Source organism: Myotis yumanensis, unplaced genomic scaffold (genome assembly GCF_028538775.1).
Source record: "Myotis yumanensis isolate MYYU_CA2020_CCGP unplaced genomic scaffold, mMyoYum1.0.hap1 SCAF_8, whole genome shotgun sequence".
In the NCBI taxonomy this organism is placed as follows: Eukaryota; Metazoa; Chordata; class Mammalia; order Chiroptera; family Vespertilionidae; genus Myotis; species Myotis yumanensis.
In genome coordinates this window covers 29,063,858-29,085,638 of record NW_027223759.1, presented here as the reverse complement: position 1 = coordinate 29,085,638, position 21,781 = coordinate 29,063,858, and the positions used below count along the sequence as shown (strand labels likewise).

At 42.5% G+C, this 21,781-nt stretch overlaps 1 protein-coding gene across 1 annotated transcript in view; it reads left to right on the top strand.

The window, feature by feature from the left end:
* DNER (delta/notch like EGF repeat containing) overlaps positions 1-21,781 on the top strand; it is a 232,127-nt gene that overhangs the window by 110,660 nt on the left and 99,686 nt on the right. The window contains exon 5 of the mRNA XM_070422316.1: positions 12,716-12,861. Coding sequence (XP_070278417.1) covers positions 12,716-12,861 — 146 coding nt within the window. The remainder of the gene's footprint in view (positions 1-12,715; positions 12,862-21,781) is intronic.

Below are 21,781 nucleotides of genomic sequence, written 5' to 3'. Positions count from 1 at the left end.
TTCATGCAATGTCACATCGGGATTTAGGACCATAAAGGTTGCAAGGGAGTCAGATAGAATTTTTAATTTGCTACATTGACTATTACAGAAAGAATCGATGATCAGATAGCGGTCCCAGGACTTTCGTAAAGACTGGAGCATAAATGAAATCTGTCTTGGTCAGATAAAGGAAACCCTCTCACCCCACTGAGCTGACAGTCAACTGAATTAAAGCATTTAATTTGGGGAGGGAATGGATTGGGAACAGGGACAATCTGTAATTCATTCTTTCTTGATAAGCCCCGGAAGCAGCACTGGCGGTGTTGTTCGTGGCCTGGGGAAGGGCATGGTTTATAATGAGGCTTGCCACCGAAGTTGGTTTGGGTCTCTGTGTTCAGGGAAGCTCCTGGCTGAGATTGAAGCTGCTCTGTCCTCCACCGAGGCTGTCAGCTTGAGCAGAAGGCCAGGGAAGTTTGTTCCTGTCACCACCAGCTTTCTTTTATGGGTTCCTTGTTTCTCTTCGCTACCTTGTCCTTCCTGTTCCCTCATATTTGCTGGTACCACATGCAGGTCACTTGTTCCCCACCCCCCCCCCCCCAAATTTATTGAGCACCTACTGTGAGCCAGGCACCTGTTTGGTGTTGACCATAGAGCAATAACAAAATTAAACAAAATCTTTGCCCTCATGAATCTTATGTTTTAGTGGGTTGATAGGTAATAAATAATTCTGCAAATAAATAGAAAACTACAACTGTGATAAGCACACTGTGCTATGATTTAGTTGATAATAAAAACCTGACATATCCTTGGGGCAGGGGAAATCACTCTCTTGAAGAAAGATGATTAGGCTGAGATATTAACTAGGGAATAACGAAACCCTTACAGGCAGAAGGATAGAACTGCATGTGCAAAGGCCCTGTGGCTAGACAGAGTACACAATGTCATAATATTGGAGGAACTAAAACAAGGGTGAGAGAGGTGGAGAGGTGGTGGTGGTGGGGAAGTAGCCTGGGCCGGTCCTGCCTGGCTGTGGAGGCCACATTAAGATTCTGGTGGCAATGGGGAACTGTTGAGGGGAAGGAGCTGACAAACATATTCCTCCTATGTCAGGTCCCTTCAGAAACATACGCATTTTAACTTGGCAGAAAAGAAGTCATCCTTACAGCTGCTTCTCTGCCTGGCTGTCACACACCTAGGGCATTGGTGAACCCACCGGTGTTGGTGGTCACACCCCCAGAGATTCAGATTCACTGGGTCAGGTTAGAGCCTATATAGCAGTTTATGATGTAATCTATAGGCAATTCTGACTCACTGCCCATTTCTAGGCATTTGTGAGCCAGATCGGAGAGGGGCTGAGTGGTTGGGGTCTTTTCTGAAGCTCTAGAAAGTGGAGCAGATGGGTAAGGCTACCCCTGAGCATCTTGAGGACTGAGGCCCAGGGTATGACTGTGCTAGTGATGAGAATGCTAATATGAGCTAGAAATAGCCTGACCAATCAGGCTGAATCCCAGTCCACCTCCCCACACCTCCCAGTTGTTCTCTCTCCAATCATGGCGCACCCCTGGGGATTCATTGCAGTGCATTGGCTGCTTCTATTTTTAGTGCCATAAATACCTGCTCTGAAAAAGAAAGGTGTTATGCATAATTGAAGAAGCACATGCATCTCAAATTAGAAACCTCAGCAAACACTTGTAAATTCAGGCAGTGTCTTTCATATGACCTTGAAGTTACCAGACAGTCTTGTCGGTGGCCACTTAAATGTGAGATTTTGAAACAAAGAGATGTCATAGAACAAAGGCAATTGACAAATCATTTTCACAATGCTTGCAACAGCCAGGAAGGTAAACATGTTAATCAACAGCTTTTCATGTTAGCTCCTTGGAAGGCCCAATTCTCTGACTGCCTAATGTTTATAAAGTCATCCATAGCCCAATTAGCTGAGCGTTTATAATCTCCCATTACCCTCACATCAACACAGAGAAATGATGAATTATTTTGCATTCATAGTAATGCCGTTAATCAGGATGCATTCATTGGGTATTAAGAACTGGAAGTGGTGGGCAATTGTATTTGAATTCTACAGGAATTTAGCAATTGATTGACTAGTACTTGATGAGTTGAAAATGTACTAATGGAAGATCAAGTGATACAATTCCAACTGATTATGAAAAGGTGACAAGTAGACATTGAAAATGAGATTAAATAAATGAAGAATTTTCACTAATAGTGAGCCAACAAAATTTCAAAGAAAAGTGCAAATTAATTTTCATGTTCTACCAATGGGAACTGGCATTAAAAATATGTCCAATTAGGATGTAGTTTTCATAAGCAATGAGGAAGGGCTTCTTTTTTTCTAAATGGAGATTACCTAAGGTCAGAAATAGGCATAAAGAGAGATTTGACAGGCCTAGTTGTAAGTTTTATTTAAAAAAGGGATTTTATAATTTGAATATTTTTATACCACTAAGCCTATTATATTGCATTATATTGGCCAGTGCCTCTCTTGAATTAACTGCTTATTATATGTTTTAAAAATGTCTTTTAATTGTATGAATTGTCATTATACCTCATTTATTCAACACACACACACACACACACGCACACACACTTTTTATAACTTTAAGTGAAGCCTAGAGCCTCATTTTTTAAAGTAGAACCTAGGCATGAATTGTTCAAAGTGGCAGATAATAAGAATTATACTATTATGAATGCATGGTATAATTTTGTTTGGACAGTATTTTTAACCTTTTATTGAATTTATTAGGGTGACACTGGTTAACAAAATTATACAGGTTCCAGGTGCACAATTCCACATCATCTGTACACTGTATTGTGTGCTCACCACCCTAAGTCATCTCCTTCTCTCACCATTTATCCCCCCATATCCTCTTTCACCTTTCCCCATCCCCTTCTGATAATCATTACACTGTTTGAACATTATTTTAAAATTCTAGCAATAATTTTTTAAAAATTCCATTTCAGAGGCTTGACAGGAGAGGGGCTAAGTTAGAGGACTCTTTAAATGATCTCCTTGCTTGCATACCAGCACTGCATTTTTCTCAGGGGATGGACGTACTTCCAGAGCCTTTTCCTTGGACCTACACCAGTGTAAGATCCAATTATGTTCCACTTTAAACAGGTGTTGGTTTTTTATGTTGATGTTAGTGATGATAATGATGGTGATGACAGTGGAGATGATGGTGGTGATCATGATGATGTTGATGGCTGTGGTGGTGGTGATGGTGATGGTGATGATGGGGGTGCTGATGAGGATGATATAGTAGTGATGATGATGATAGTGGTGATGAGGATGGGAGTGATGAGAGTGGTGGTGGGGTGATGATGGTGTTAATCATGATGATGGTAGTGATGACAGGGGGTATGATAATTGGATGATATTGGTGGTGGTGATAACAGTGATGGTGAAGATGGAGGTGCTGCTGCTGCTGCTGATGATATAGAGGTGATGAGGATGGGAGTGATGATGGAGGTGGGGCAATGATGGTGTTAATCATGATGATGGTGGTGATGATAGGGGTTATGATAATGGGGTGATGGTGGTGGTGATGATAATGATTATGGTGATGATGGCTGCTATTAAAGGAGTGTTTGTGTCCCTAAGGAAGAGAAAGGAGAGGGGGAAATGATGGAGTTAGTATTTTGTGACTTTGGGACACTAAGCAGTAACTAGATGATGATTCCTTCGAGTCAGGTGGCAGAGGGGGATGTGGCATAGGAGGAGGAGTTTTATATGAATCTTCTGCAGGCCTGTGTTGGTTAGTGTGCAGTGTAAGCTGTGTCATAGAGAGACCTCAAACAAGTTCCAGGTTAATTTGTGTCTCATGTTACAGTCTCAAGGGAGCTGGTCCAGGATGAAGTGGGCAGCTCCACGTCCTCCACACACAGATTTAGTCTCTACATTCAGGCAGGCTGCCTTGGCTGTCACCATTCACTGTGGCACGTGAGCCAGTGTGAGTGTGGGGGGCTCATGCTTCATCTTCTTAAATGTTCACAGTGCCACTCATCCTGGCACCAAGGCCATGAAAAGAGGCGTGCTCTTTCACTGGTGGCCCCATCCCCAGCAAAAACTCCCAATTCTATTATTATTAAGGGATATGGGAAGAATAGATACCAACTAGCAGTTACTCCCACATTCAAATACTCAAATCTTACTTAGGATCAGTAATGTAGTCTAATATTAATGGAGAAGGAGTGTGGTAGAGTGAACACCTTGAAAAAAATTAAACTAAAATATTAGCTTCAGGTGTACAACATAGTGACTAGACAATCATATACTTTATAAAACGTTCCTTCTGATATTTCTCGTACCCACCTGATGCCATACATATTTATTACAATATTATTGACTATATTCCCTAATACAAAATAATAGTGAATGTAAACTAATTGAAAAATAAATTAAAATAATAAAATTAAACAAAACCACTGCACTCTGTGCTAGCAACTGTTTACTGTGGGAATAGATACTTCTTTTGGAAATGTATAGAATGTCAGCCTAAGAACTCTCAATCTAAACTTTTAAATTCATTTTAAGCCTCTGTTTTGATATAGAATTTGCAGTTTCTCTGCAGGGTGAATAGACAGAGGATGATGCTGAGATGCTAAAAGTGGAAAGTAGTTTTTAGGTGTTGCTATATCTGACAGCAAGATTTGTTGAGAAAAAAAATCAATCTATATTCAGGTGATAGCAAGTGGATTATATTTCTTTTATAATATCTTACCACTGTCTTTACAATTTCTTTTTATTTAGAGAAAATGATATTATAGTTGACCCATGAACAATGTGAGGGGTACGGATGCTGATTCCATGTAGTCAAAAATCTGTGTATAACTTTTGACTCCCCTAAAACTTTGGTTGTTTCTCGGTATTCATGGGGGATTAGTTCTAGGAAACCCCATAGAGATAAAAGTCCAAGGAAGTTCAAGTCCCTTATATAAAATGGCATAGAACAATGCATACAGTTGGCCTTCCACATCCAGAGAGTCCCAACTGTGGATATGAAACCCAAGGATACAGAGGGCCAGCTATCTATTTATTGAAAAATATCTGTATGTAAGTGGACCCATGCAGGTCAAATCCATGTTGTTCAAGGCTGAACTGTACTGAACGTGCACTTTTCAGTCACTTGGCTAGGCGTAACCTACCTGATGACTTAGCTGAGTGACATTGGTAGAGGTATCTGCACCGTTGCTGTTATGTGCCATTGTGTCTTTCAATTCAAAAGCATCATTGGCCATACCTTACCCAAACATCCCAGAAAATGAGATATTCTGTATGAGAAAATTTTGTAAAAAGCAATTTACTACCTTAAGCATCACAACTTAAAAGCAAGCAAGCAACAACAAAATCCAGCTTTTATATGGAAATTTAAAGAAAGATTCGTTAGAAAAAGTAAAAAGACTGTGAATGAGATCCTGGAGGGTTGGTGTAGCCAGGCACGTTCTTCAGCAAATGAGGCATCATTCGTTAGTATCTGGTGTAGCGACAGCTTTTTTAGTGCTCATTTAATTTTTCTCCTTAACTCCTGATCTGCCAGCATTCTGCATATGTGCACTGTGGGGATAGCTGCGTTCTTTACAAAGTGGGGGTGCATTAGTAAGCCTCATTTTATATCATGTTGCCCTGAACTTGGTCTACATTCAGGCTTGCTCCCTGCCTCAAGGTTGTTTCAGTGTTTTGTTTTGTTTTGTTTTGCTTTTGTCTCTGGCTTGGCATTGTCAAAAGATGATTTATTTCTCAAGTTTTGTTCCCCAAACCACAAGTATTGAGTCACAAATCCACAGGGATCTGACCAACTTATTAAGCTTTGCACTAACCTCCATCCTACCTTCTAAACAGTGGGCATGGGGGAAGGGGTGTGCCTTCCAATGGGATCTGGAATCTGTGATATTTCACACTTCTCATGCCTATCTCATGCCAGCCATGGGACTACCCCAACTATGGACAGTTTTTATAGGTTATAGGTTTGTGCCAGATGACTCGCCAGTCCTAATAGGAAGACTAGGCAGTCTGTTTCCAATACCTACTGCTGAAGTATTTACAGCCAGAATTTTTATTTTGCATGTATGCTTTCCTTTAACAGGAAAGAAAATGGTCTTTAGCCAACCACTGAGGTGAGAAATGCAAATCTCATTTGCTATTAATCCCAATGAGGTAGTAACGACAGAGTCCATTTAAGACTCTTTAGTGTTAATATTAAAGAAGACAAGTGGTAAAATCAACAGTTAATGGCCTGGAGCCAGCCATCTCTGCTCTAACTGATGTATGACCACACCACTGCATTCCAGAGATAATGACTGGACCCCTCTCAGGGCTTTCAGCTTCTCATTGGCCCCAAGGGAGGTGAGTTTGGCCAAGTCACTGTTTTAAAAGGACTGTAATGATGGCAGAACATTTTATTACTGTGTTAATGAGCACAGTGTGGGGTGCGGACCAGGCAGAGTCTTTGTGTGTGAGTTTGGGGAGGGGGTGAGCAGAGGAGAGAAGGATTGAGAGGAGGGAGAAGGAAACCCAACTTTTATTTGTCCTCATAACCAGTTACTCCAGAGTGTTAACGGATTCCTGGATAACCTTTGGAGAAACTTTGCCTTCATTACAGTTTTAAAACTCATTAGGGAAATCACCCAGTTGCGTAGCAAGTAGAAGGGGTCTCCCAAGCCATATCTTCCCTCCTCCATCCCTCCCTCTTCTCTTTCGTTCCTTCTGAAGTTTGAGTTGAACTGTGTAGAGTCTTGGAGACTTTTTCTTTGCATGGCCCCCAGCCTCCCACTTGTAGTTCTTTATGTTCTTCATGATGTAGAAGTCTTATCTTTCCTTATCAATCCCACAATGGAAAAATCATATAGGCATTTCTGTTGTAGCTATTTTTTCTAGTATGATTCTGAAAGGGCTGATAACTATGTAAAACTAAGTTTATGTTGGCCAGTAAAGCTTGTTTCTGGGTCCTGTTTTCTCTCTCTCTCCTCTCCCTAAGTTCACTATTTGTGTCCCATTGATTTAATACCTCTATATTTAGATGAGACCCAAATTTAAAGCGTCTGCCCTAACATTTATAACTACACCTGTCCTACATCTGTCCACCAACTTGACTGCTCCATTTCAGGAGAGGTCTCATCAGTGTCTCAAATTTGATATGTTCACAATGGAAATTTTGATTCACATGCCTACCACCACCACCCACAAAGTTGTTTATACTATCTATGTGTGATTTCTTCCTTTGTTTCCTGTACCACATACAAAAGTCTTCTTGGTTCTTCCTCCAAAATGTGATCTTTGAAAAAGCATAAGTCATGTGTTATTCCCCCGTTTAAAACCCTTCGGTGGATTTCCATTGCACTTGGCATGGAATCCAAATCTTTACTAAGGTTCATGAGACCCCCCAGTGATCAGGTCTCTCCTGCCTCTCTATCCTCATCAAGATGCTGGCCATTGACACACTGATGTCCTCATCCATCTGACATGCTGACCTCCTCAGCTCTTTCCTTGGCACTTTCTCAGCTTTCAGTGTTCAACCTAAAATCTGCCTCCTGCTTGGAGCTCAATAAACAATGACTGAATGTTGAATGAATGAGGTCACTCTCCTGCCATCCCTATACTTTTCCCCACCTCACCCCATGGAATGCATGGTCTCTCCATTTAGGGTGACTCAGTATATCAATCTCATAATCAGAATCATAGACTCTAACTGTGCACAGTTATGATTTAAACAAATGTTTATTCATAATGACTTTCAAAGAACTCTAATTTTACATTTGTTATGGTTGCAATGAGGAATATAAGGCCCAGAAAATGAGAAGAAGATAAAATGTCCTTTTGATAAAAGGTATAAGAGTCCCTGAAGCATTTGATGGAAAGCCTTCATTTTCTTTTCTCCATTTCTGCTTCACTTGTTTTCTGTGTAAGCATTTCCTTTCCTTCGTTTCATGCTGTTTCTAACTGTGATTTGGTTTTCTTTTTCCTTTTCTCGGCCTAGTCTTCCTTTCTCCCTTTCTCTCTTTCCTCTTTTCTCTCCTTTCTTTTATAAATCTCCTTCTTTTATTTCCCCTTCTTGCTTTTAACTTAAATCAAGTCTTAGTTGGAGCAAATTCATAGCCTGTGTAACGTCAGTGCCTTGGATTTTGAAAAGACTATACAAAATGCAGGCGTTGCCAAAGCCCACTCTAAAGTGTCTCTGCAGACAGAACCAGAGTGTCATCCTCAGAGACTCCAGGGGAGGGTGAGGAAGCTTTTCTATCCAGTCCTGGATCAGGAATTATGTTGTGCATATTGATATCACACCATTAAAGAAGAAAGAAATCATGATCCTTTGCTTTGCATTTCTTATAAGTGTTTTAGAAGTGTCCATTGGTATGAGTACTATGTCCAAAAAAAAATCACACTGACTTGCAACAACTCTCAAATGACCACGAATCCAGCCTCAAAGAACTTCGTTTATAAAAGATGAATTCTTTTTCACTCTGTTTTTTTCTGCTGTCCCTTTGTAAAGGGCACAGCTCCTGATTTTGGCATGAGGCATTTCCCAGGGGCTACTTTACTCCCTACCCTAGCTGCAGGTTGATGAAAGTTAAATTGGACAGTATTACTTTTCAAGATGAGGAAGTCCAAGCCTTTTTCCTTAGACATGGTCAAAGAGAGGTGCGAACAACTTACTGAAATTATACTCTGACCTGGAAGGAGCCACCAGGCGCTGATCTCATCGTGTGAGCAGTATATTGCCAAAAATAGCATGCTTATTCTGTTGACTCCCTTTGGGAGATGAGTTGACATAATTAGGAATTACATAGGAGTGTGTGACACACTATTGCAAAGATTGATTTCTTTAATCAATTTTGGCCCTAAGAGACTTTAGGGCCAAAATACTCACAGTTGTATTAAGCAAATAAAGCTTATATAGGAACCTTTATCAGAGTTGTGTCCAAGAACTTCTGAGACCTGTGAAGAAGAGGGAATATCAATTCTGTCTAAATAATCAGAGTTGGCAGAACTTTCAAAAATAGATGAATAAAATGTGCTTTCATAGGCTCACCTACATGCCTCTGATTCAGGGTGGTTGTTACCTTAATAATAATATTACTTGCATGATTTAGATTAGCTTTTCTGCCAGACCAGTGGTTCTTAACTGGAAGCATGTGTCAGAATTATTTAGGAAGTCTTTTTCAGAAAACATGCCTGCCAGGGGCCCATCCTAGACTATTGATTCTGAATCATTTGTGTTGGAGCTCAGAAACATGTACTTGGAAAAAGCCCCTGAAAAATTATGTGGCTTCTGCTTTCAAAACAATCAAAGGCCCACTACTCTGCACTGAACGTTGGTATGGCAGAAACCAGGGGTGACTCATCTTTGTAACCTTAGCATTTAATATGGCCCCTGGTTTATAGATGGGAGCTCAGTAAATGGTCATTGAGATAATGGAAGCAAATTATCTAGAAAACTACACCAGGTATATTTTTAACTGTGCATTCATTCGAATTTCTACCAGCTAAGTACATTTAATAGCTGAATAAAATTTAAAAAATAATCTTTGGAGGGAGGTCTCTTCAACAGAATTACAAAGCATTATGTGGTCTAAATGCTTAGAAAGTAGACAGATGATATAGATTTCAATCATAATAGCAAGGGTATGAAAAACACCTTTATAATTACCGATATCTGATTGACCTCTATTATTTTATGTGTAAAAATATCTTTTCGAATAAGAACTCTGGTAGCATCCCAACATTGTTCCAGGCTCTGTGTCCCTATCAAGGCTAATCACAAATGAATAAGCAAGCATTTCCTTAAGAAACGGATCTATGCATTCAAATAATTGCTGTTCTTCATGTTAGATGACAAAACATTCTGGAAACTCCTCTTCAGGAATTGCCTTTGCCACTCTCTCATTTATAGGGTGTCCCCCAATAATGTATACACACTTGAAATGATTATAAAGTCAGTGTTTATTAACATACAGTTCATTTTCAAAATTTAAAAGAATCTGTAGAATGAATAATTTATTTTTATCAATGCCTGTTTTCAAACTGATGACTGTTATGGTCCAGGCACTGGACCGAAGCAATGAAATTGCAAACATCAAGCATCACTTTGTTCGGTATTTGTGCGCCCTCAGTTAGTCAACTGTTGCTGGTTTTGCCCCGTAAACTTTATCTTTCATGTATCCCCATAAAAAGTCTAATGAATAAATTTCCTTTGTTCAAACTTAGTATGGCTTCACCTATTATTTCAAATAAGTTAAATCTGAAAAGGAGCGAAAATTAAATGAGTTATCAGCTGTTAAAGTGTATACAAAATTTTGGGGATGCCCTGTGTCCCCCCCTAAAATCCAAAAGCATTTTAGGATGAATTTCTTTTGTTCAAAGCTTACTCTGGCTGAAAGGAAACATCAGTTGATCGGTTAAAGTATGCATACATGTTTTTGGGACACCCTGTATACACCCGTATCCTGACTTCCTGCTTGCCACCTCTCTGACTTGTCCCTCGCCATCAGGAAGATTTGGTAAAGGTGGTATAACAAGAAACCACCCAAAACATAAACTAATCAGGGACATGTATGTGATAGTATGTACTTGAGATGGATGGGTTGAGCTCAGAGGGGGCTGGGATATTGAGGAGAAGCTCATGAGTAAGGTGAGATCTGAGCTAGGAGATGGAAGAAAGATGAGTAGGCCAGACAAAGGGGGCTTCATGGAAGCATTTAAAGAGTAGAGGCGAGCAGGCCGTGTGAAGGTGGCTGGGAGGAGGTATGAGGTTTCTATCTAGTGCGGGGCCCTGATGGAGGAAGTAGAAAACTCTACAGAGGAGGTACCTTTGCCTAAACCATCCTGTTTCTTCTGTCCTAAAGCCAGTTTACCATAAAGTCCTCAATAGGAAATCTTAGGAAGGAAGCAACTAGTCTCTGTGGATGTAAAATGCCACCCCGAGTCAGGCCTGCAGCACCAGCCTTTACCAAGACACCAAGAGACACTGGCCTCCTAATTCCAAACTAGGAGTTGAGGTGTGTCTCCACTCCACTCTGACTTGCATTCATTTCCCATCATAACCTTGACACTTGTGAGTTGGATTCAGTCTTCTGCTCTGTTTTGCACCCATCTTCTGCCTGTTAAAATGATCTCTTGCATTAATGTAAGACTGTACTTTGCAGGTTCCTGGTCTCTGGATGTTCCTCAGGACAGGAGGAGCAGGAGACTGTCCTCTCACTTCATGCCTGTGTCCAATTGTAATCTCAAAAGCACCCTGTTTTGATCTGAGAAGAGCCCCAGTTTTGATCATAAATTCTATAGTCACCCTACTTTGGGTCCATTATCCTTACTTAACACATGAGAACTTTGGGGCTCAGAGAGGCATGACTGTCTAGAACAGCGGTTCTCAACCTGTGGGTCGCGACCCCTTTGGCGGTCGAACGACCCTTTCACAGGGGTCGCCTAAGACCATCCTGCATATCAGATATTTACATTATGATTCATAACAGTAGCAACATTACAGTTATGAAGTAGCAATAAAAACAATTTTATGGTTGGGTCACAACATGAGGAACTGTATTTAAACGGCCAGAAGGTTGAGAACCGCTGCTCTAGAATCATTTTCACCACCTGGTCTTGAGCACTATTTATGGGTAACACAGGAGTCTTCTCCTGGATGATGGAGGTGTTAATTATAAGTGATTTATTTTGAAATTTAAAATTATATATAAATAAGTGAATATTCTTATTAGAAAAAAAGACACTCTCTTAGTAAAATAATTATATCATTGATACAAAATACTTACAGGATTTATTTCTTTATTCCAATTGGAGACTATATTTACTCCTTATTTATTTCTACTTACTATCTATAAATAGCCATACTAGACAAAGATCATGGAATGATAAATATGATGGATCAATGATACTGCAATCAATATTCAACTACCATTGGTCCTGTATTATTAGTTGGTTAAAGCCATATAAGTTAAATTGATATTGTGTAGCCAGATTGGTGATGAAGTAAGCTATTCACTGATAAACCCAACATAGAATACCAACCTGTATTGCATGTCTGCCCGTGAAGGCACAGAGTCTGCCCAGGAAGGCTGGTAATGGGGGTATATTTAGTGCTATGACTACCCCCGGTAACCAGGAGGCAGGAGTGTTGGGAGATGTAGGCAGGTGACTTCCTGGGAGAAAATGGGTTTAAATCAGGGAAGTTGAATTCTAACATGCTAGAGCAGGGATGGACTTGAGAGAAAGAGCGGCCCCCAAGGGCGAGGGCGGGAGCAGAGCAACGGGTCTAAGGGATGACCGAAGTGGCAGTCGCTCCTTTTCGTTGGCCTTGGGTGTTTCTCATGGGGGAGTGGCTGTCTGAAAGGCATGAGGCTACTGCGTGTGCTTTATTCTTTTGCCTAACTCAGTGGTCGGTAAACTCATTAGTCAACAGAGCCAAATATCAACAGTACAACAATTGAAATTTCTTTTGAGAGCCAAATTTTTTAAACTTAAACTTTATAGGTAGGCACATTGTTATTAACTTAATTAGGGTACTCCTAAGGCTTATGAAGAGCCACATTCAAGGGGCCAAAGAGCCGCATGTGGCTCGCGAGCCACAGTTTGCCAACCACGGGGCCCTAACTTAACGCATTTCATCTTTTTGGCCAGACTTGAATGCTGCCTAAACTAAATTCAGAGTCTTGTAAAAAGAATGTTGGTAAAATTCACATTTCCTCTTGTCCCATTTCCTTTTAGGTTTTGTGAATGATTCTGTGACTAAATCCATCGCGGCTTTGCGCTTGACTCTGGTGGTGAAGACCAGCACCTGTGCTCCAGCGGAGAGCCGTGCGCCTGACTTGGAGTGCTCAGGAAAAGGGGCCTGCACCACGAAGCCAGCAGAGGTAAGGGGACGCCGGTAGCCTGGAAAACATATATTGATATAAATGTATTTTAAGAAGCCCCCCACATTTCTGGTTTCAATTATATTCCAGTATGCAACACACAGATATAGAAATCTCCATATGATTTCTAAAGTAATTATGATGAGTTTGTACAGTGCTAGCCCTTCTTGCTTTGGTAGAACCAGAGTTTTTGTGAGAAGTCCTCAACATACCTGGTAGCAGAATAAAGAGAAATGGAAGGAAGGAAAGGTAAGCAAAGAGTCATTTATTTCCCAGTTATTACAGAACTAGAGGCCCAGTGCACAAAAATTTGTGCACTCGGGGGGCAGGGGGAGGGGGGTCCCCCAGCCCGGCCTGTGCCCTCTCGCAGTCTGGGACCCTTCGGGAGATAACGACCTGCTGGCTTAGGCCTGCTCCCGGGTGGCACAGGGCAGGCCCAATCCCTAAGTGCAGCCCCTCGTCAGGCTCAGAGCAGGGCCAATTGGGGAGTTGGGGCACCGCCCCATCATGCACAGAGCAGGGCGGATCGGGAGGTTGCGATGCCACCTTCAGTCACGCTCAGGGTAGGGCCGATAGGGGGGTTGGGGCACCGCCCCCTGTCACACTCAAGGCAGGGCTGATCAGGGAGTTGGGGCGCTGCCCCCTGTCACACACAGAGCAGGGCCAATCAGGGGGTTGAGGAGCTCCCCCCTGTCACTCACAGAGTAGGGCTGATAGGGGAGTTGGGGCACCGCCCCCTGTCACACACAGAGCAGGGCGGATCAGGGGTTTGGGGCACTGCACCCTGTCACACTCAGGGCAGGGCCAATGGGGAGGTTATGGCTCTACCCTGTCACACACAGAGCAAGGCCCGTGGAGGGGGGTTGGGGCGTCACCCTCTATCACCCACAGAGCAGAGCCGATCAGGGAGTTGGTGTGCTACACCCTGTCAAACACAGAGCCGCAGGGCAATCAGGGGATTGGGGAGCTCCCCCCTATCAGGCACAGAGCAGGGCCCGTGGGGGGTGGGGGTTGGGGGGCCGCACCCTGTCACACACAGAGCAGGGCCAATCAGGGGGTTGGGGAGCTCCCCCCATCAGGCACAGAGCAGGGCTGATCAGGGAGTTGGGGTGCCTACCCCTGTCACGAACAGAGCAGGGCGGATAGGGAGGTTGTGGCCCCACCCCCGTCACACACAGAACCGCAGGGTGATCAGGGGGTTTGGGTGCTGCCCCCTGTCATGCTCATCCCAGTGCCAGGAGCCTCGCTGCTCCTCTGATCCCGGTGCTGGGAGGCATATTACCCTTTTACTATATAGGATAGAGGCCTGGTGCACAGGTGGGGGCCGCCTGGTTTGCCCTGAAGGGTGTCCTGGATCAGGGTGGGGGTCCCCACTGGGGTGCCTGGCCAGTCTGGGTGAGGGGCTGAGGGCTGTTTTCCTGAAGTGAGTGACTGAAGCTTCCAACCGCTCCTTGTTTTCTTTTCTTTTTTGTTTTTTATTCTGGGCCAGCTTTAGCTCTGAGGCCTCGCTGCTGAAAACATCGATACAAAGTTTCGGTCCACCTGGCTTTCAGTCCAGCTGGTTTCTGGAGTTTTGTTTAGCTTCTTATTTGCAACATAGTACATAGTTGCTTAGAGTTGCAACTGAGAGGCCGGCAAGTGAGGCGGGGAACGTTGGAGTCCGCAGCAAGCAAGCCTCATGCTTGCTTCAGTGCCTGGCTGCCGGCCGCCATCTTGGCTGACAGTTAATTTGCATATACTCACTGATTAGCCAATGAAAAGGGTAGCGGTCGTATGTTAATTACCATGTTTCTCTTTTATTAGTGTAGATTCCCTCCTTAGATTTTGCATTTTCCTCGTGCTAATAACAGTTACAGAAGTGAAAATATGAGAAGGAATGGAGAAGAGGCAGGGACCAGAAGGCTGACATTATTTTTGACCTTTGTGGACTAGCATTGTCAATATTGTGGGGGACCTGAGTCTTGTTCCCCGTAGTTCAGGTCCCAGGGGCAGGGGTCAAGGGGCAGGCGTCAGGGGCTGAGTATAGTTTCTCCTTCTCATTTTCTGGTTAGTGATGGGGTAAAGGAGTCAGACCAGAAAAGGACCAGAGCAGCCACTGAGGCCAATTGCCATCAGTCTAGGGCTCCCTTAAGGCAATGGCAGATGGACCCCAGGCGCCATCTGAACGCCAGGAGTGAGAGACCCTAATCCTAACCCTTACAAGGGAGCCTGTTCCACAAGGACACATCTACTACTCTTAGCACTCACTGTTTCTGTGTCCAGCATGCTTGCCTCCATTTCCCTCTCCCCAGTTCTACACCTATTTACACTGGAGTTCATGTTAAGTAAAGTGGGTCCCTCAATAGAAAAAGAGTATGAGTTGTTTTAGACCAGTGGTTCTCAATCTTCCTAATGCCGCGACCCTTTAATACAGTTCCTCATGTTGTGGTGACCCCCAACCATAAAATTATTTTCGTTGCTACTTCATAACTGTAATTTTGCTACTGTTATGAATTGTAATGTAAATATCTGATATGCAGGATGTATTTTCATTGTTACAAATTGAACATAATTAAAGCATAGTGATTAATCACAAAAACAATATGTAATTATCTGTGTGTTTTCTGATGGTCTTAGGCGACCCCTGTGAAAGGGTTGTTCAACCCCCAAAGGGGTTGCGACCCACAGGTTGAGAAGCGCTGTTTTAGTGCAATTTTAAGGGTAGCACTGGTCAATTTTCTGTGGTGACACCTCCTTGTGGTAATGCCAGCACCTTCAGTAACAGTGGCGGGAACTTGGATAAGTGGAAGGAATGGGGTAACTGAAAAAAGAGATGTTGGAAGATATTGCTCATGCCATCTTAGAAAACCCATGATTTTGATATATTATAGGTGTAATGCAATGGCTCAAATATACCATTTTTTTTTCTGTAAGATATCCCCTGGAGGGGGCAGAATGCTGTCAGAACCCAAGAAAGCAGTGGAATAATAATTTCTGCTTAATCTTAGTAGAGGAACACAGACGTAAACCAAAGTCACATATGAAATCCCTGGGGGAGGGGAGAGAGCCTGGGGTAAAGCCAGGAGGTGGAGTATGAGGTTTCCTTTACTGAACCGAACCTTCCCTGTGGGTCCATTTCTGTCTGTCTCAGCCAACTTGGACCCAATGCTTCTCTTTCTTGAGAGGAAGCTTCATTTATCAACTTATTTTATGGGGAAAAGGGAAAGACACTAATGTTCTGCAACAGTCAAGGCTAGAGTACAATAACTTGAGAAAAGATATGGAAACCATGGAAGAATGTCAGAGCTCCCCAGTGAGGCTGAAAAGGGGGGACACATGGGTCTTCCCCAGATTCACATTCCCAGTGAATGATTCTGGGGCCTGATTAGCCCTCAAATGTTCATATTGGCAAAAGAGAAATGTCTTAAACAGGAACAGAGGGCTGTTCTCAGAATTTAGGACTGACAATGTGGTTCAGATTCCTTGTGAGCTTTCTCTTACAATGGATGATACTTCTGGGGAAACTTTTCATTCATAAAGTACTCACCGAATTATCCTGAGGCATCATGTTGGCGGCATGTGGCCCCACCTGGGTCTCCTTGGCATGAAAGCTCTAGCTCAGAGGCTGTGCCTGGTGCTTTAGAAATGACTCATTGAAAAGGTTGTGGAAGTGGTTAGCACCTGGCAGGTAACTTGGAAAACTGAAAAAATGACTCAAAAGCTTGAGTGAGGAATCCATGCTAATTTTAGCAGATCACTGTAGAGGAAACACGTTCATTACGGGCACCAGCTCCTTTGAATAGCTGTTTACCTCTCCCTGAGATGACACCTCCTCCCTCTGCTGCCACCTCCCATGTCCACCACGTGGCTTCTAGAGTATGGAGCCTCTGCTGTTGTTGATTCAGTCAAAGCCCACATGTACCTTCAGTGGATTTAAGGAAATTGTGGCAGTCATCTAATCTGAGCCATTATAATCATCCCTGGTGACTGTAAGCAAATGATTAGGCTGAAATTATCATGTCCATTCATAGACCCACTTTGTTCTCTTGGATAGAACAATCTGGAAGCCAGTCCTATATAGTTCATAAAAAGATGGGGGAATTTGAACTACCATTGGCAGGAGTGGGGATGCAAAGGAGGCTCATCTTTTTTGTGTCTACTTGAATTCCAGTGGCTTCTTGTGATTGTTGTCATAATTTACTAGTCATTGACTAACAAGATTGTTATCATCAAGTTTGTTTCTTTTTACTCTTTCCAAAAATTAGAAGTTATACGGTCTAACCTTAAACTCAATGCAAAATAGAAAGAACTCTATGGTAGTTTAATTCTTTACTGTTGCTAATCATTTTTGTAACTTTTTATTGGATCATCCATAAAAATAAAAGCAAATCTGTTATTTCCACGCTACTCTCATTTGGTAATGGGGCTCATTTCTTTTCTGTCACGTATACTTTGGCTAGAAGATACTTCACAGTTCTGAGTTGATGGGTGACTTGTGATAAAAGTAAACTTGCTGTTCTTAGATATGGCCCCATCCTGGGAAGGTCTTTTTAAATTTTTACTATAGCACGGTAGGGAGCTACCTTTTAAAAAACTCCTTTTATTATAACAGTTGACTGATGTTTTCTTTATGAAATATTTGGACTGTTGGCCACTGCTTCTCTTTGTATCTTGTCAACAAGGTTGGCTGTTGCCTATTTGATGATTCCTTAATTATCTGAAAGGTGTGTCAGAGAGTCACAAAGACCTCTTTGCTGGTGTGGGCCTTAAGTCTTCTTTAGATTCAGTTAGGTTCCATGGACCCTGTCTCCCAAGAGCAAGAGATGTGTATTAGTCAAGGTTTTGCAGAGATACAGAAGCAATAGGAGACATATTTATGATTTATTTTAAGGAATTTGCTCATTCTGGATCCACTCATTGTGGAGTCTCAGTGAGTTCAAAATTTGATTGGGGAGAGGCTAGTGGGCTGAAGACTCAGGAAAGAGTTTCAGTTCAAGTCCAAAGTCAGCCTACTGGTGGACAAGAAGAGCTGATGTTGCAGATGAAGTCCAAAGACTGCTGGGAGAATCCCCTCTTGCTTTGGGGAGATCAGCCTTTTGTTCTATACAGGCCTGCAACTGATTGGATGAGGCCCACCCTCATTATGTAGTTCAATCTGCTTTACTCAAAGTTCACTGATTTAAATATAAATATCATTCAAAAACACCCTGATAGAAATATCCAGAGTAATGTTTGACCAAATATCTAGGCACCATGGCCCAGCCAAGTTGACATATAAAATTAACGATTACAAAACTTTCTCTCCAATTCATTGTTGTACCCTTTCTACTCAATTGCATTCCTTGCCCACAGAATTAAAGGAGTAGTTTTAAAATTTACTTTGCCTAATATTTGCCTGAGGCCCTTGACACAAAGTCATATTCCAGGCCCCTCACTCAGATTATGATGCCTTTTGTTAGACAGATGGTGATTCTGAAGCAAAAGTAGGTTGTGGACCATAATTCTGGAAATAGAGCTATTAGAAATAGTGCTTATACTCTTCCCATTCTTGCTGATTTCATAACACAAATATGCAACATCGTTTTATTCAGAGATTTCACTGTTAATAAATTCAAGGTCACGTGGAATTAATAAAAAAAGATAACTGCTGACAAATGATATAATGGTTCAATACATATCCCCAAACTATATTATTTGTTGGCTCAGATTTATATTGATAGATAAGTAGGGTCAGGCCCTCATTCTTAAAAGGTTCCTTAGAAATCTCTCTAGCGCTAGCTTAGGAATCCATCATTGTTAGGCTATTTGGATCAGATATTAGAGCTAACTATTCAGATTGTGTTTTGAGAGAGAATTGAACTGACATCATGGCAAATTCCTTAAAATAAGGAATTTGATAATTCCCCTTAGAGCCTGTATCTTAATTTTGTCTCCAGGGGTTGGCCTGCACATGAGAAAAGCACTAGCATGTTGGGCTCTTGAAGATTCCTGACCTTCTATTACCTCCTTCCTTGCTCTTAGAAGTCAAAGGCTCAAATTCTAGAAAGTCCTAGACTTCCTATGGCCAAGTTCTTCTGCCTGGGTTTGGTTTATAGGAAATAAATCACTGCCCTGAAGTTGTTTTTTATTCATAACTTGTTAACATCTGCTGTCCTTGTTCTCCAGCCCATGTGGCCTGGGCAGGCGATACTATCCTTCCCCTCTACTTAATTCTTTTTCCTGTTTCAAAAGCATGTGCTTCTTTGTTAGGGCTTGAAGTAAATTCTCATTTCTGAGGTTTGTTTATTTTCTATTTCATTCCCAGAGCAGAGAGAGGAGCATGCCTCAGCTGTGTGCAAGAGCACCCTTTCCAGCTTCCAACCTGAGCTTCTCTCACAATCCCTGTAGGGGTGTTCCCTCCCTCCCCTCAACCCCCATCTCATTCTTCCCTCAGATTTCCATAGTTTTCCACATGCTGTTCCCTCCATCTGGAATCCTTAGTTGCCACACCACCCTACCCCCACTCTCTGCCCCTGCCCTCCCACCTTCCTAACTATACTTCAGTCTCAGCTTAAACTCTTTTTGCTTCCGGAAGCTGTCCCTAATCTCCAGTGCAGATTCCCTCCTCTAAAACCCTGTTGCATTTTATTTTTCTTATAAGACACATGAGTATTGATGTATGCTTGTATTTCTTTACATCCATTATTATTTGTACTCACCTCACTGCAGAGTTATTGTCTGTCATGTGCCTGGTACTGGCCAAGGCTCAGGAGATACACATTTGGTTAGAGATGACATGGCCTTTGAGACAGAGTTGGAAGTTTGTGGGGGCAGGGTGCTGGTGATGCAGGCTGGGCTGTGTTCTGTGAGCCCTGAGACAGGCCTGACTCAGATGTGGGATCACTGGGCTTCCCAGGGGAGTCTCAGCAGGTGAGTTCCTTGATCTTGTGATCTGCGCCTGCTTCCTTTGGCATCCATTGTAACAAATAGCATGTGCTGTCCGCATGGATGATGCTGAAAAGGTGCCTATGAACCGAATGAACAAAACAAACAAAAGAACAAAAATATGATGGGAAACCAGTTCTCCGAGTGTTGAGTTAGATATATAATTTGATATGTAATTTGAGTTATCTGGTAAATAACTCAATACGGGAAGGGCATGGTGAATTTCATTTGATAAAGTGACGGATGGAAAATAGTCTCTGTCCTGAGGTTCTCACAGACAGTGTGACCCAGGACGCTGTAGTCACCACTGAGGACCTCCTTAAGCAACGCTGCCAATCCCTTCCCTGTCGTTTCCACAGGAAATAGGTCAGAATAATCGGAACCAATGGAATCGTTGATGTCATCCTTCTGTTGGTTTGAATCCTCTGTGAACCTCTCTCAGGCAGTAGCAGCGCGCCGGAGGGCAGGAATGGATGTCGCATTCTCTCACCCATCACTTCTCTCAGAGCTTATCTTTTGATTGTCATTAGCGCAAACATAAGCGCCCTCAAGAGACCTTGCAAAAAGACTGTGACCTGGTAACACTGTGAGAAAGAAATGGGAGGGGAGTGTAGCAGAGGAAGCCCCTCAAAAGATCAAAGAAGGGCCTCACTGTATCCTAGGCACTCAGGTGTGGAGCCCTTTTCTCACAGTTCGGTCCAGTTCATTATATCCCTCAGACTTTACAAAGAGGAGACATACTCATGATTCTGCATCAAAGTCAGATAACTATCATTCTGAGATTGCAATGAATAATTTTTAGAACATGGAAATAAGGCACTGATTAAATGATGTCTCAGAGAAGAAAAACCATCACTTGGAACTTGGCAGGCCTGTTTTCCTTGTCTTTCCATAAAATACTTATCCTTTTGCCCTATTTTTCAGTCCATAATTCAATGAATTTAGCATGAGCTGCTGGGAATAATGAAGCTGAATGGCTTTGCCTGAGGAGGGCATCCCCTTTAGGGATCTGGAAAGCATCGCGGTGCTTTGCTCACACACACCAAAGGAGTTTATGCTACTCCTCATCTTGGATAGTCATTTATTTCTGCACATTTCCATTCTCTCACCCAGCGTTCTGTGAGCACCTCTATGTGTTAGGCATGGAGCTTCACCCCCAAAAACCACAGGGGAGGAAAACCACTTGACTCCCTGATCTCCAGATGTTGAAAGTCAAAACACTGGCATCGGGAATCATTGAACTTGACCTTCACCTGATGCCCAAATCTCCTCTGAAACATCAACTTCTGCAGCCTTCCTCTAATTAAATATCTAGTCAGTGCCCATTTGAGGTATTTCTTTCATATTAGTAGGGGGAAAGAAATCATTTAAATGTTCCCTATCATGGACTTCTGTTTTTGACAATTACCTCAAATATGGCTTTAAAGTGCAAATAGTAATAACAAAAAGTACAAATGGACTCATCTGTCTCCCTGAAGTCTGACAGTTTGGAGCTTTAGTTTGATGATGGTATTTGTCTTTTCCTTTGTGACATCCTCTGAGCTTCTAAAAGCAGCCTGCCTTTGCAGCTTATCCTTCCAGTGGGAGTGTTAGGTAATTCAGAATGACCTGTGGTGTGTTAGGGGATTGTCCAGCATAACTTCCCCCCCAACTGGACAGAATGTGTCTTAATGACAGACAGAGTCCAGGTTCCTTCCTGGTATTAGAGAGATCTCCCCTCCCTTTCAGAATAGCTCCCTGCTGGCCATCCTTGTGCCTCAGTCTCTAGACCTTGGCCCCCATTCGCTGCTGATAGCTACAGACTCATGTGAAGATTCCTCCAGTGGATGTGGTGTTTGCACTTTTATTTACAAATATGTTTGACTTCACTTAGCCCAGTGCTTTTCTGATTTTTTTTGGTCTTAGGACTCCCTTGCATTTTACAAAATCATTGAGGTCCCCAAAGAACTCTTGGTTATTGGGCTCCATCTACTGATATTTATTACATTAAATTAAAACTAAGGTATTAAATATTTAT